Genomic DNA, 14,914 nt, shown 5'->3' with positions numbered 1-14,914 from the left:
TCAGAATTGCGAGCTATGTTAAGTCCAATTATGAGGGGGAAAAGACTGACTTTTTCCTCAGAATTGCGAGTAGATATCTCACAATTCCGACTTTATAACTCGCAATTGTATCACGCAATTTTTTTTTTTTTTTTATCTTGTGAAATATAACTAAGTAAAAAATAATAATAATGATAAAAAAAACGTTCAATGAGATATATCTAAAATGTAAATCTATAATAGGCTACAGTTCTAGTAGTGTTTGTTTTGCCCGATGATCCTAAAAAAGAGTTCGAGTACTGTTACCTCATCAGAGAAAAGTGTATGAAAGTGTTTAAGAGCTAGGTGAATACGCCCTGAATGAATTGTAAACTAACTTTTGTGGTTACTGAAGTGTTTGAAAACCCAAGGGAAACATATATTTATATGTAAAAGAAAGAAAGTTAAAAAAGTGTATTTCTAAGCCCCCGCCCTCACCGTTTGTTTTGAGTTCGTGGGGTTCAATCGCAAGCTTAACTGAGGGGGATCAGACAGGAGATAACAGAAGAACAGCGATTTGCTCATGCATATTACCCTAGGGGTAAAGGTGATCACTCATTTGCTGTTGAAAAACATTTATCTGGGAAGTTTGAGAGGGGGTAGTGAATGGTTTAATTGTTCTTTTTGTCCTCGTTCCTTCTCTCGGGTTCAGTTTAGTTTAGGCCTACTTTACTAAGTTATTAAAAATGTATATGATCAAGTGTTAAGACAAAATAAACGAAGAAAAGTCGGAGAGATTGACTCAAAGATGACTTTCACAAACCTGTGCATTTGTTAAAGTGCAAGCATTTAAAATGGGTGACTGAATAATTGAAAAGAACATAAAAGTAGCCATTTCTAGGTGGGTTAGTTCACCCAAAAATACAAATTCTGTAATTGTTTACTTACTCTCAAATTGTTGCAAACCTGTATAAATGTCTTTGTTCTGCTGTACACAAAGGAAAATATATGGAAGAATGTTTGTAACCAAGCAGATCTCAGGCCCCATTGACCATAGTATATTCTCCCTACTATGATAGTCAGTGGGGCACGGGATCTGTTTAGTTTCCAACATTCTTTCAAATATCTTCCTTTTTGTGCACAGCAGAACAAAGACATTTGTAACACTTTACAATACGGGTGCACTAATATGCATTAATTCATGGATAACTAATGCACAGATAATCATGTGTTAATGTATGACTCATGAAGAACTAAACCATTAATTAATGATTACTGCATCAGCAACTAATAAAGATTATATGGTTAATATATCGCGCCACATCCAGTGTAGTATCACTGACTATAATGGATGTTCTTTTGTCTTTGTCTAGTCTAGACACAGTGTTATGAAATAGCAGTGCTCAGCCGCATGTTCTGTGTGTACCACGACCTCAAGCTTAACCTGACATATTCCTGTGCCATGAACAACAAGGTTCGGACTCAGTGAAATCTTGGTTGTAGATGGTTGGAAATTGAAATCCATGGCTTAGTGTGGATGTCAAAACCAAAATGGCATATTACTTAACAATTAGTTAATAGTCATGTGCCTCAACAAGTAAAGTCATAACATAATGATACATTTGCAAATCATTAGTTAATGATTAATTAAAGCAGACAATTCGAAGTTGAAGTACATGACTTCAACCCATTGTGGTGATTAACGCATTAATTTACACTGTTAGTTAATAAAATACGTTATTAAGGAATTAATACATTATGACACATTTAATTAATAACAATATCATATATTACTTAATCTATTAATCATTTAGAATCTTTATTAGTTACTGATGCAGTAATCATTAATTAATGAGTCATACATTAACACATTATTATCTGTGCATTAGTTAAGCATGAATTAATGCATATTAGTGCACCCGTATTGTAAAGTGTTACCAAGACATTTATACATGAGGGTGTATATAACTTGAGGTTGAATAAATTATGATAGAATTTTCATTTTTGGGTGAACTATCCCTTTAAGAGACATTAAGCAATTCATACTGAATAAAATCCACAAAATGCATTTTTTGTTTTCAAACTTTTATTCTTTTTTAAAAATGTCCTTTCTTGAGTCTATGCATAATAGCATCAATCACACAGATATCAAGTCTCTCATGTCTTCTAAATAAAGCCGTACATTTCAACACAGGCTTTAAAGACACTTTGAGAGGTGAAAAACAAAGATAAGAATATTTACATGTTTGTACAATCTGATCAAACAGCACAAAGTATCCATTAGAGTAGCATCAAACAAGCAACGCAAAGGATCATGTGTTTAAAATTGTCAGTAGGAATCAAAAGAAAACACAGACACAGAATTCACTCTGCATAACAGCATTACTGCCAACAGTGGCAAACAGGACATGAGCAGCTAGTTTCTCAGAGACACATGACTCCATCAACCAAGCAGCTTTCAGCAAAACAACATTCAGAGCAACTGACTCCATTCAGAGGAAAAGAACACTAAGATGACCTCTCAACTACCTTCTGCGATACCGATTAATGCACATACAGTCTGTGGTGCTGCTTCTTCAGTATATAAAACTGCTGTAACTGGCAGCTAGTTTCGCTGCTTACTGGTAAACTTACCAGTAAGTTACAGTTACTTCAAACCTTACCAATCTCTCAGGGACTCACCCGTGTTTGCAAAACGAAGCTGTATTTTAGATCTAATACACTATAGATGACAGCTTTTGTTAGGTGTATCTAATATCTAGAAATATACAGCGCAATTACACAGGCTCGCACACTTTGAAGCATGTTCACACTTGTATCTTACTAGGATTGGGTGGCAAGGACAATTTGTTAACAATACCATAAATGTACAATCTTCATGAATGTTAATCATCCATATGGCATACCACTGCTGTCATATAGTGTTTGGTAAACAAACAAACAAGCAAACAGAGCATCCAAATCAAGAATGAAAATAATTTAATGCCAAATATACAAGGCCAACCAAAGCAATAACTAAATATTATAAAGCAATACGAAATTTTGAAGGCGATTATAACCCCAAAACAAAACAAAACAAAACAAAACACCTAGATAGGTATTTTCTGAAAAAGAAAATATTGCAGTTGGCATGAGGTCCCAAAAATCGAATTAGAAATCAGTAAAAAGAAAAGCCACAAGTTAAAAGAAGAGAGCGATCACATAGAAGGCCATGAGATACAGAAGGACGACTGAAGAACAGAATATAACTAGTAAGGGTGTAGTGTTTATATTTTTGATTACATATAGAATTTCATCTTAACATTATAATGCTAGGTGACTTTTGGGAGAAGTAATGATGTGCATGGCCTGGTAAAACAGGAATGCTTGTATTGGCAGGCTTTCTGGTTTGACTCCTCCCCTTTTCAGTTTGGCACTACAATGGAAACACAATGGGTGAGTCTTTGAACTGTCTAAACAGGTTTGATATTTGAATGGTGAAGAAAGGGGGGTTGTGGGTAATTGCTGTCATACTGACTTAATCCTTCTGTTTTGTCATCTCTCTGCTACTTTGAATACTGTTAGTGCTGTTTTTCAAACCATAGATGCGAGGAAGGCAACCAAAGAGGAAGTATATGCATATGACTATGTGCAATCTGACAAAGATGAACGAAGTAGTTTTGGTTTGGATACGAAAAAGAATAGGAAAAGGCAGGATGGAAAAAGAAGAGGCAAAGCTGGGCAAAGGAGGACAAAAAATATGGGATGTTAGGGGAACTTGTTATCTGAAGTGTCAAATTGGCCACTTGGTCCCACAGAATTCCCTCTCAGAACTAAAAGTGAGACACCCTGAGCTTTCTGTGAATCCTTTTCAAATTAAAGGCTTCATGTGAATCAGCGCTAATATATTTATTTAAAAAGTGAACAGAGAACTGATTCTTAACTGAACTGTTTAAAATGACTGTTTTGCATAAACCCATGGAAAACTGTTAACTGTAGCAAAGAGGAAGAGTGAAAGGAGTTGCAACCGGAAAAGGTTGCTCTAAGCTGTACAGATAACAGTGTCAACGTCTTTTCTTTACTTAGAGGATCTGTATCCCAAACAGCCGGGACACATTCCTGACACAGCATCTGATGCTTAAATCTGAATTAAAATAGGGTGTTAACCATCATTTGGGTCTGCTGGTGGCTGGTCAGGAACAGCAAAACTTTAAACAGCAGGTTTTGGCCATCAGTAAACTCTCCCTGTTCACTACACAATGATATTTACAAACAGTACAAAAGGAGAACAACAAAAGGAAAACAAATTAACAATTAGATTCCGTTAGTCGTCAGTCTGAGGGAGACTGTTGCTCATAAAAATATTCGATAAAATCTTATTTTAAGGGTTATTTACAGGTTAATTAGTATAGTGGCTTTTTTCAAATTTTCCAGTGTTCCCAGTATTCCAGCGTTCCTGTTGGAGCTTCTTTGTTGAAGTCTTGAAGCAGCTTCTGGATAATCAGAGATGAGGATTCCTTTCCTTTATGCGTCTTCAGAAGACTTCAGCAGTTCTAGAAAAGCGCCAACGGCTCCAAAGTATCCCTGAAACGCACATACACACATATGAGTGTGCATATAAACAAACAATATATTTGGTTATTTTGGCTTTTTTCCACACAAAATTATAAAAACTGTTTTCAACATTGATAATAATAAGAATTGTTTCTTGAGCACCAAATCAACATGGCTGCTATACAATTTGCCAGCAAAATAATGTTACATTTTAAAATGTATTTAAAAAAAACAAAACAAAAAAAACTTATTTTAAATTGTAATAAATTAATATTTCACAGTATTATGGTTTTACTGTATTTCTGATCAAATAAGTGCAGACTTTGTGAGCATAAGAGATTTCTTTCAAAAACATTACAATAATCTAACTAACCCCAAACATTTGAAATTAAATGTAATACAGTAAAGCAATACAGTAAAACTTAATGAAGACAAAATTACCTCATGTTCCAGGAAAAGGGCCCTCAGCTGGCCCTTAGACCAGAAGTCCATAGCATAGGCAAGAAGCTTTGTTGACACTGTGTTTATACGCAGAAAGTTCCCCACAAAAACAACCCGTTCGATTTTCTACAGGACAAAACACAATCACATCACATAGTTATGACCATAGAATCTGTGGATGTTTTTCACATTTTTTTCCACTCATTTTGAAAGAAAATCTACAGAATTTCGTTAAACAGATTTAATCATGGTAAAATTACTTCAACTGAGTGCCAAGTACTACATTCTTTCTGCTGAATTTCCAGCAGGTTGATTCCGGCAGCATTTCTTCTTCACCAGCAGAGGGAGTCCTGACACAAGCAATTCCTTTTATGGACTGTTTATAGTAGGTGCTTAAATCTATGTTTTTGACAAATTCAAAGTTTTTGCCATCATCAACTTGTCATAGATACTAACTAATGTGATAAAAGTCCTGTATTCTCCAGGTATTGTTGGGAGTCACTGCTCTGATGGTGTTCTGTACACCCTGAAAGCCCTGTACAATGCTGCTTGATCACCAGGCTACAAGGCAACACTGTAGAGAAGCCCAGAGTGGCCAGACAGACGCTCACAGCTGCTGCTGACTGGGCGCAGATACACACACACACACACACACACACACACACACACCTCGTTGACTGCACACATGCGTGCGATGGAGCCAATGTTGTTGGTTATGGTGACGAGTGTTGCTCGGGCCAAATCCTCTTTAGAAATACTGTCCCTCTTCTCTTTGCTCATCATGTGACCAAAACTATAACAAAAACACAAGCACATATTTATGTACCTAACAGACACCCACAGAAAGCACTGCAACCAAGTCTGTGTAGATTTTGGAGTTTATTGCTGAAGTAATAAACAATTATATATAATATCTATAATTAAAATAATACATTATTAAATATAATTAAAAATATATAATGAACACCAAGAATTGTATTTGATATATACACATTACAGTTCAAAATAGGTATGCAAGAAAGTCTCTTTCTTAAAGTCTCTTATGTTATTCAAGGCATTTATTTAATTAAAAATACTGTAAAAACAGAATTATTGTGAAATATTATTACAATTTAAAATAACTTTTCTATTATATTATATATGAGTATATTTTAAAATGTAATTTATTCCTGTGATGGCGGCAGTTTATTACTCCAGTCTTCAGTGTCACATTATCCTTCAGACATCATTGCTTAATATTTGAGTTTAGAAAGTAAAAAAACAAACAAACAGCATTTATTTGAAATCTTTTGTAATATTATAAATGTCTTTACTGTTACTTTTGAGCAATGTAATGCATCCTTGCTAAATAAAAGCATTTTTCAAAAATAGTCAATTTACTGATGGCAAATTTTTGAAAAGTAATGTATATTAAAATAACTAAGGAATGGGGACTCATACTGTACATTTGTGTCACATGAAACAGGCAGGCCTACATGCAAGACCCCATAGAATCACATTTCACTCGTGGACCTTTGTCACCTGACACCACAGACACAGTGTCTTCTGTACCTTGAAGCCACCGCAGACCCCTGTAGGCCGAAGCGCTGGTAGTCCCCTCCATAGATGTCCTTCACCAGTTTGTCCACATTGGTGCTGTCCCCTTTGCTGGCCATTTCAAGGGCCTCTTCAAATGTCTCACAACCCGTCAACAGGCAACACAACCCCAAAAACGTCCCTCCTCCAAGACTACAGGAGAAAAAGAGTGAGAAAGGAACATTGAGGGTCAAAACATGGTTACCGGCTACATCTGAAGCATTCACACACGCAGACATTTTTGACCTATGTGCCTATGGCCAAGGGTCTCAAACATCCCAGATTACAGTATGTGGTCATTGCAACAAAAAGCAAGGACTAGTTCACATATTATAAATGTTAAAAGTTTGGAATAATTAAGATTTCTGAAAAAAGTCTCTCATGTTCACCATGGCTGCATTTACTTAAAAACCCATTAAAACAATAATGTTGTAAAATATAAAAAATATCTATTTTAATACATTTTAAAATGTTATTTATTCCTATGATGGCAAAGCTGAATTTATAGCATAATTACTCCAATCTTCAGAGTCACATGATTCTTCAGAAATGATCAATGTTGAAAACCGTTGTTGCTTAATTTGTGGAAACTGTGATACATTTTCATTCAAAGGTTTGGGGTAAGATTTATTTTAAATCAATTAATATTTGTATGCAGCAAGGATGCATTACATTGATCAAAAGTGATATTTAAAAACTTTACATAAGATTTCTATTTCAATGAATGATTCTGAAGGATCATGTGACTCTGAAGACTAAAGCAATGGCTGCTCAAAATTCAGCTTTGCCATCGTAGGAATAATTTACATTTTAATGTAATTTAATTTAATATTACTGTTTTGTTGATCAAATAAATGCAGCCTTGGTGAGCATAAGAGACCTTTTCAAAATCATAAAAAAAAAAAAATCTTACTTCCAAACATTTGACCTGAAGTGTAAATGAATGTGCTAAATGTTCAGAATTACTAAACGGAATTTTTAGTAAAAGTGACAGGGAAATACACAGGGATTTGTAAAACGTTGAAGAGTGTAAGTAATAGCTCCTGATCCTCCTGCAAGTGTGACAGATTTGCACAAGCGCTTTTACTTCTGCTGACAAATCTCCCTCCTGTCAGTCACTCCTGAAAGGCTGTTCCATTCTGGTACAACCACATTTAAAATGAACTTGACTACCTACTCTGTTGTCAATCACAGATTTGTTATCTTCTGAAGATGTCTCATGTTTCAAAGGGAAAAATTATGCTTCTAACAGGCTTTGATTCTGTGTCAATGAGAGATGAGGAAACAATCAGGTTCACGTGTTTAGAAAATAGCCAATGGTAAACTCATATTTCAAGCTGGATGTTTCTCAGCAAAAGTTGCTGAACTTTTCTTACTGAAAAGACAGAATAAGCAAAGAGCGTTTTTCAGAGAATATCTAATAAATTACAACCAGTAATGTAGTGTTTATTATTATTATTATTATTATTGTTAGCTTGTTATTTGGTACTACAAGCTTTTTCAGCCATTATCAACAATTACTCTTTAAAAAACATCCCTGTGTGAATTTCTAAAAAAAAAAACAAAAAAAAAAAACAAGTTTAATCACAGTTATTGAGAGTGAGTAACACATTTGAAGGGGTTTCTGCTACATGGTGCACGTTGCTCAGCTGTGCTGACCTGGTGCCTGTCACACGTTTGTAGTTGTCCTTGGAGTACACCGCCAGAATACTGACGCCCGAGCCAATGTTGACCAGCAACATGGGAAAAAGGTTGTCAAGACAACAGGATCTCTTGATGCAGTTCTGTGTGTCGGAGGGGTTCTCAAAGTAATAGCATTCAGGATGACCGTTAAAACCGACCGAGTCTATGTACAGCAGCCCCTGGATCAGACAGTCCAGCTCATCCAACTTCAGCAGCTCTAGGTCTGCCATCTACAAAGAAAAAAATAAACAATTTATGGCTACTCACTGCTCTGCATGCAATAGACTTATCCCTTAAATGTAATTCTTGATGATACATTGTTTATTAATTAAAAAACATCAGGCTTCGACTTTCCATTGAGCAGTTTGGACCAAAATAAGATGCTTAATGTGTTTATGGGTCAGCTTAAAACTAACACGCCCTAAAGTAACATTAAAAAATAGTTACAAAAGATTTCTATAGAAATAAAGGTTATTTCAAATTGTAATAATTTATATTTGTTACTGTTTTTACTGTATTTTTGATTAAATAACTGCAGCCTTGTTCAGCATAAGATATTTTCAAATCATACAGTACTGGTCAAAAGTTATGAAACATTACTATTTTTAATGTTTTTGAAAGAAGTCTCTTATGCTCATCAAGTCTACATTTATTCGATCCAAAATAGAGAAAAACCCCCAGTAATTATGGTCATATATTATTACAATTTAAAATAACTGTTTTCCATTTTTATATACTTTAAGATTCCTGTAACAGTAAAGCTGAATTTTCAGCATTGCTCCAGTCTTCAGTGTCACATGATCCTTTAGAAAGCATTCTAATATGCTGATTTATTATCAATTTTGAAACAGTTGTGCTGCTTAATAATTATTTATAACCTGTGATACTTTTTTCAGGATTTTTGAAGAATAAAAAGTTTTAAAAAAGAACAGCATTTATTTAAAAGCATTTATTGAAATCTTTTGTAACAAAATACACAACTGTTCAATATTTTTTCTTTCTTTTTAAAAAAAGAAATGAATATTTAATTCAGCAAGGATGTGTTCAATTCATAAAAAGTGATAGTAAAGATTTATATTCTTAGAAAAGATTTCTATTTTGTAGACCCCATTGTTGAATTATTGTGTTTTGTTTTAGATATACATTTAAATATATTTAAAATATTAAATATATATATTTTTTATATGTCTGACAGGGTAAAAAAAAGTTAGGACCCAGGAGTTCCTTTTGCAATCTTCAAGCAATCTTTTGCAGATTGCTTGGTTTCTATTGTCTTTGGCATGACGCAGTAACCTGACTGTGAAATCTCATTGGTCCAAAATCCTACCCCACATAACTGTATATTAAACATTTGATTTTATTGTCAAAACCGTTTGAAAGCTCAACTGCGGCCATCTCCATACCGTTCTGAAGTCATTCTCAAACTTGTACGCCCCGCCTCCGGTGGCGCACAGTGTGGTATGCAGGCTGGAGAAGTGCTTATCTCTGCCCATCTGTATGAATCTATGCATGGCGGCGGTGGGGAAGCGGATGAAGTGCAGGTTCCCTGTGCGACCGCAGATGGTCAGGTTGCGCAGCTCCAGGTGCACATCACGGACGCCGGTTTTGCCGTAGGCTGTGTTGGAGGTGAGGTACCTGCGTATGCTCTTCAGATTCTCCACCTCCTCCTGCTCCTCCTCTGCGGTGATGTCTTTTGGCTCGAAGTAAACAAGCTTTACTAAAGTACCACCAATATCCATCCCAAACCATGGAAAGGCTAGAAAGAGACAATGAGACTGAGATTAATGTCATTGTGTTCCAAAGATTAAGAAAGTGGACAAACTGGATTGGCAACTAAAAACAACAACAACAGATCCACTACATAATAAAGGTCAGTTAAAACATTTTAAGAACAATATTTCTGCTTTAATGTATTTTGTGATCAAAAATACAGTACTGTGCAAAAGTCTTAGGCATGTTAATACACCCCCCCCCCCCCCCCCCCCCTAAAAAGGTTTTAAGTCAATTATTTAGATCTTTTGCCGTAGTGTGTCAGCAGGAAATATCAGTTTACATTTCCAAACATTATTTTTGCCATTAATTGTAATAATCCAGTGAGATTTCTGTATGCACAAGGAGTCTGACAACAGCCAGGATGATCTGATCTCACCATCATCGAGTCCGTCTGTGATTACATGAAGAAACAGAAAAAACTGAGACAAACTAAATCCCGAAGAACTGCGGGAACGTCTCCAAGATGCTTGAAGAAACCTTCCTGCAAAGCTAGGAAATTTACTGTTTTGGAAATGTTAACTGATATTTCCTACTGACACACTACAGCAAAATATATAAATAACTGACTTAAAACCATTTTTTGGGGGGATATTAACATGCCTAAGACTTTTGCACAGTACTGTATATGCAGCCTTGGAGAACATGAGAGACGTCTTTCAAAAAAAAGAAGCAAACTTTTGAATGCAAGTAAACTAATTCAAACATAACTAGCTGGCCAACTAAAGAGGCAGTGATGAGCAACACTGCAGCAACTAATGAGGAGTCAAGGCAGTTACCATGGCAACAGCTATGAGGCTGCAAATGGCTGTTCTAGGATGCTTAGAAGCAGAACCAGTACAAACGTTCACAGATTCCCACGTCTGTTTCTATCATTTCGAAATAAATGTACAAGATCAGCAGACAGAAATCTCAAACAAGCAGAGAGAGCAAAGTCTTATCTTATCAGATATTAATAGGTACATTATTACTGATATGACTCTTACATCAGACGTCCACTGGGCTGAACCCAGAGAAGTCAGGAAAAATTTGGGCAGGTCAGGGACACACAGATCTGAACCTGAATAACCTGGTAGATGCAGACCAATCTGTGCTCCTCATTTGTTCTATCAGATTTATGACTGACCTGCCACATTGTCAGCTGGTGTTGCACAGATGACCTGTCTTTGACCAGAATGCTCTCTGCTACAAAATCATCTCAAATGACCCTCACGCTTCCTTTCCCCCCTAATATAGATGTGGGCGTATGCTGGGAGGTTTATTTTGGACATCACTCTTATTTCAAAGCATGCAAATCAAGTGGACAAGAGCCCAACTAAATAAATATCCACATGCTTTGCTTTCATAGTTTTAAAAACACAGTTGTACAAAGGAAAACGCATGCTAAATCGCGCTTAACCGATTTGGATTATTGCGATTATCTTTTATGCGCAGCTTGTCAGTGACGTACGGCTCTGTGATCCGTAGTAAATGTTGCTCCATCTGAAAGCACTGCGAGTTTGAGTCGCTTATAACGTGCATTTGAAAAAGCAACACGCGTCAAACATCTTTCCAAACATGAGAAGCATTTATGAACCTATTTGGCATATTTGGAGTTTCTGCGTAAGAGCGCCCTCTGGCTTTCAGATGGAGCAGCATTTACGACCGATCAGCCGTGCTGCACTGACAAGCTGCGCATAAAATAATCGCAGCCTTTGCCAAATCGAGTGCAGTTTCATTTCGATGAATCGTGCAGCCCTACTAGCCAGGAATGAACAATGTTGCTTCTTCATTAAACTGAATGACCTGAGCCAGAAGCAGCAGGTGAACGGGGTGTGACAGGCGTGTGACATAATGACATCAAACAACTCATGTGGGTGAGAGGTCTGTTTACATCCCCCAGTCAGCAGAGGCATGGAAAGGGAGAGAGACTAAGAGAGAGAGAGAGAAAATTGGCAGGCAAGTGTGTCCATGTGAGACGCTGGGAAAGGCGGAATAGTGGCGAGAGAGAGAATGTGACCGAGTGAAGGAGAGGGACTAACATGGTAGGCGAGCAAAGTGAGTGTCCATGTGAAAGAGGACCATGTGAAATACTTCAGAATACTGTATATCTTGTAAGAATACTTTTTAACACCATTAACATGGGTTGAGTATAAATAAAAGAACAATACAAAATCAACTGCAACAACAAAGGTGTTACCACACACACAAAAGTTGGCTGAAGCTGAGGAATGTAGACAAGCTGGCCTGGCATGCTGTCTGACACAACTAAGACTCGCTGAACTACATAAGCACTGTAAAAAGCAGTCACTTTTCTGCAGCCGTTACCTTTGGCAAAACAAATTCCTGACATAAATTCACTTTGTTCTAAAACATTTTTGCACTTCAGTAAATAGCACAGAAAAAAAAATCTAATCCATTTATAGTGTTGCAATCACCAGAATATGCTGCAAGTATAACTTTTCTAAAACTGTCAGAGCAATTCTAAGGAAGCAAGATATTTTACATTACACAAGGATGAGGTGATGTCTTACCTGGCTTCTTTGAACACTTTAACTTCATCCTGCTGGTAGCCCTAATACATTCAAGTGCCCAACACAAAAGCCCAACCAGTAGGAAAGCCCACAAACAGACAGAAATTAGAAGTTCAGTTTGGCTTGTAATGGCATTATAACTACGCTCTCAAAGTTGAATTCTTGTCGTCGTTTAGCAAAAGTGAATAAATACAGAGAAATTCTTATTACTGAAGGATGGGGGCGTTTCTGTCTGTCCCTTTAACGCGGCCACGCGAAGACAAAAGTCAAGCGCTGATTGGTCGAAGCGCGTCGAGCCTTTACATCAGGAGTGATTTCAACACACCTCCTGACTTCACACCGACCAATCAGAGAGCGAGAAGAACAGTCTCAAAGGTTTCATCAAAACAAAAGACACTCTTCGGTGTACAGGTCAGACACAGAATAGAAATAATGACAGTTTGTTCAAAGGTTGGGAGCTGAGAATCAGTTTTTTTTAATAGATACCGCAACCAAATGATTTTCCTGCACGTTCGAGAAGCGTTAAAGCACTTGAACGTCATCCTTTAGCTGATATGAACTGAAAGTATTAAAATAATCTGACAGTGATTCTTGCATTACTTTTTATTACTATTTTGCAAGTAACATCAAATGAAAATAAACCCATTAAAGTATTTTGACCATTGGCCATTCCTACAGTACTTTTCAATGATACTGATCCACAGCGAGACCAGTGACTCGGTTCATTCGGTTCTTTTTATTGAAACAAAACACTTATGAATCAGTCGGAGCGGTTACTGATTTATCTGACTTATTTAATGCACCGACAATTATTACATTCGCATTGCCCCACTCCAAATGACCCAACTACTGTTACTGTGTTATACTTAAAAGTATGTCAACATACATGAACGGTAGTAAATTTATTTGTAGTAACGTTATGTATATCTTACAATTTGGCAACGTACTTTTGAGCGAACTGAACGAAAAAAAAGAATTGCACTTTCTCCCCCAAACAGTCCATCAAATGTAACCTAGCCTAGGCTACTACATAAAGGAATAGATTTATTAAGATTTCCATTTCCACTTTGGACCCTTATTCAGTTGAGTTTACCTGAGGTAAAATTGTGAGGGTTAACTGAAATCGATGACATCTGTAAATCTAAATGCCAGTATTAGCTCAAAAATAGGGCAAAGTAATATATTGTGCCATTACACTGGCAACATTTCAATTTAATTGCGACAAATTCCATTGCTCTCGCAATAATGTGTTAAATATTGACTCGAACACGTCCTTACCAAGTGGTCTGTGTGTATCTTTAGAGCATCACTTATCAGACATTGAGGAAATCATGTAACGTTACAGATATTATCTAAAAAACACTGAAGGTGTCTGTAACTATAAACTTACGCGGTCTGTTTTTCTTTGCCGACTCCAATCGCCTCCACAGCCGACACCTTTTCGCCGGAGAGCCGTTGGTTTGAGGGTCGTGGTTAAGAAGATGGTGGTAATTATCGTCCGTCGGACTGTACGGGCTACAGCTCCCGTTGCTCAGCTGTCGCCGGATTGGCTTGTTGTGCATGTTTGTGTAGCAAGGACCAGAACCTTTCTGATCCATCGCTGATTTGGCCTTATCCATATTTCAATGCACAGCAAATGTCAACAGCGTACGACTCTTGTAAGCCTCAAAACACACACAGAAATGCGCGCTGATGAATGTGCCGCGCTCTCGATAAAAAGCGCGTGGCTAATAATGACCTACAACCAATGCACGGATTTAATCTAAAAAACGACAATTACAACAACTGCAGCAATAATAAAATCGCGTGTTTACAAGTGTCGAATACAAAACGATTAGAGCAATACACCAACACGCGCTGCGGTCTAGGTCATTGTCGGTCATATTTCCATAGTCCTGGCGCTGCGGCAGATACCCCCGTCAAACAACCGGCTCATGACGTCACCAGCAATGGCTCGAGCCAGTTTACGGCTCAGTGCATGCAGAGCATTGCGACATGCGCGCACGTACACACACAACCATCTTCTAATATTATCGCAAGCAAAAGCTCAAAGTACAAAACGATCTTTCCTCACAAGTCAACTGATAAGGTCTTTAAATACCTCCTTTTCAAAGTGTACCTGCGCCACTTCTGTTGTGTTGATTATACGCCTGCCCATCTATCTATCTATCTATCTATCTATCTATCTATCTATCTATCTATCTATCTATCTATCTATCTAAGTTGAAAGCGATTTCTCTCAGCATGGATGGGTGTGGGGTGAATGAGGTCAAAGGGGAGTTTCAGTATGGTGGTTCTCGGGTGTCTAGCAAGTATCGTGGAGGTGTAAGAAAGGACATTGGGAAGACAGAGAAGATGGAGGGTTCTTTTTAACCAAATGCACACGTGCAGGCTAATTATTCCAGTCGTTTAAAATAAACCCGGCTAGTTTTAAATCTCTC

General features: G+C 37.1%; 1 protein-coding gene across 2 annotated transcripts; it reads right to left on the bottom strand.

The window, feature by feature from the left end:
* Nucleotides 1–2,631: 2,631 nt before the first annotated feature.
* On the bottom strand, nt 2,632–14,402 carry pank1a (pantothenate kinase 1a). 2 transcript variants are annotated; one of them, XM_084393661.1, is made up of 7 exons: nt 13,864–14,402; nt 9,594–9,946; nt 8,167–8,420; nt 6,484–6,660; nt 5,602–5,725; nt 4,933–5,058; nt 2,632–4,521 (listed from the first exon to the last, which is right to left on the bottom strand). In XM_084393661.1, the coding sequence occupies exons 1-7, from the start codon at nt 14,090–14,092 to the stop codon at nt 4,462–4,464; spliced, it is 1,323 nt and encodes a 440-aa protein (XP_084249787.1). In that variant the 5' UTR covers nt 14,093–14,402; the 3' UTR covers nt 2,632–4,461. The 2 variants fall into 2 exon arrangements, with proteins under 2 accessions (XP_084249787.1, XP_084249788.1); XM_084393662.1 differs by lacking the exon at nt 13,864–14,402 and adding an exon at nt 12,474–12,684.
* Nucleotides 14,403–14,914: the final 512 nt, after the last annotated feature.

Source organism: Rutilus rutilus (genome assembly GCF_951802725.1).
Source record: "Rutilus rutilus genome assembly, chromosome: 21".
Taxonomy (NCBI): Eukaryota; Metazoa; Chordata; class Actinopteri; order Cypriniformes; family Leuciscidae; genus Rutilus; species Rutilus rutilus.
Note: the sequence above shows the minus strand (reverse complement) of the source record. Positions and strands in the feature narration are given on the sequence as shown.

What these genes read in the sequence shown, in the direction of transcription:
- pank1a (XM_084393661.1), bottom strand. Translation starts at nt 14,092, where the DNA reads ATGGATAAGGCCAAATCAGCGATGGATCAGAAAGGTTCTGGTCCTTGC. An exon ending in TTGAGAATGACTTCAGAACG is followed by an intron (nt 8,421 to 9,593) that starts GTATGGAGATGG and finishes TTTTCTTTGTAG; the next exon opens with ATGGCAGACCTAGAGCTGCT. An exon ending in AAACGTGTGACAGGCACCAG is followed by an intron (nt 6,661 to 8,166) that starts GTCAGCACAGCT and finishes TTTCTCCTGTAG; the next exon opens with TCTTGGAGGAGGGACGTTTT.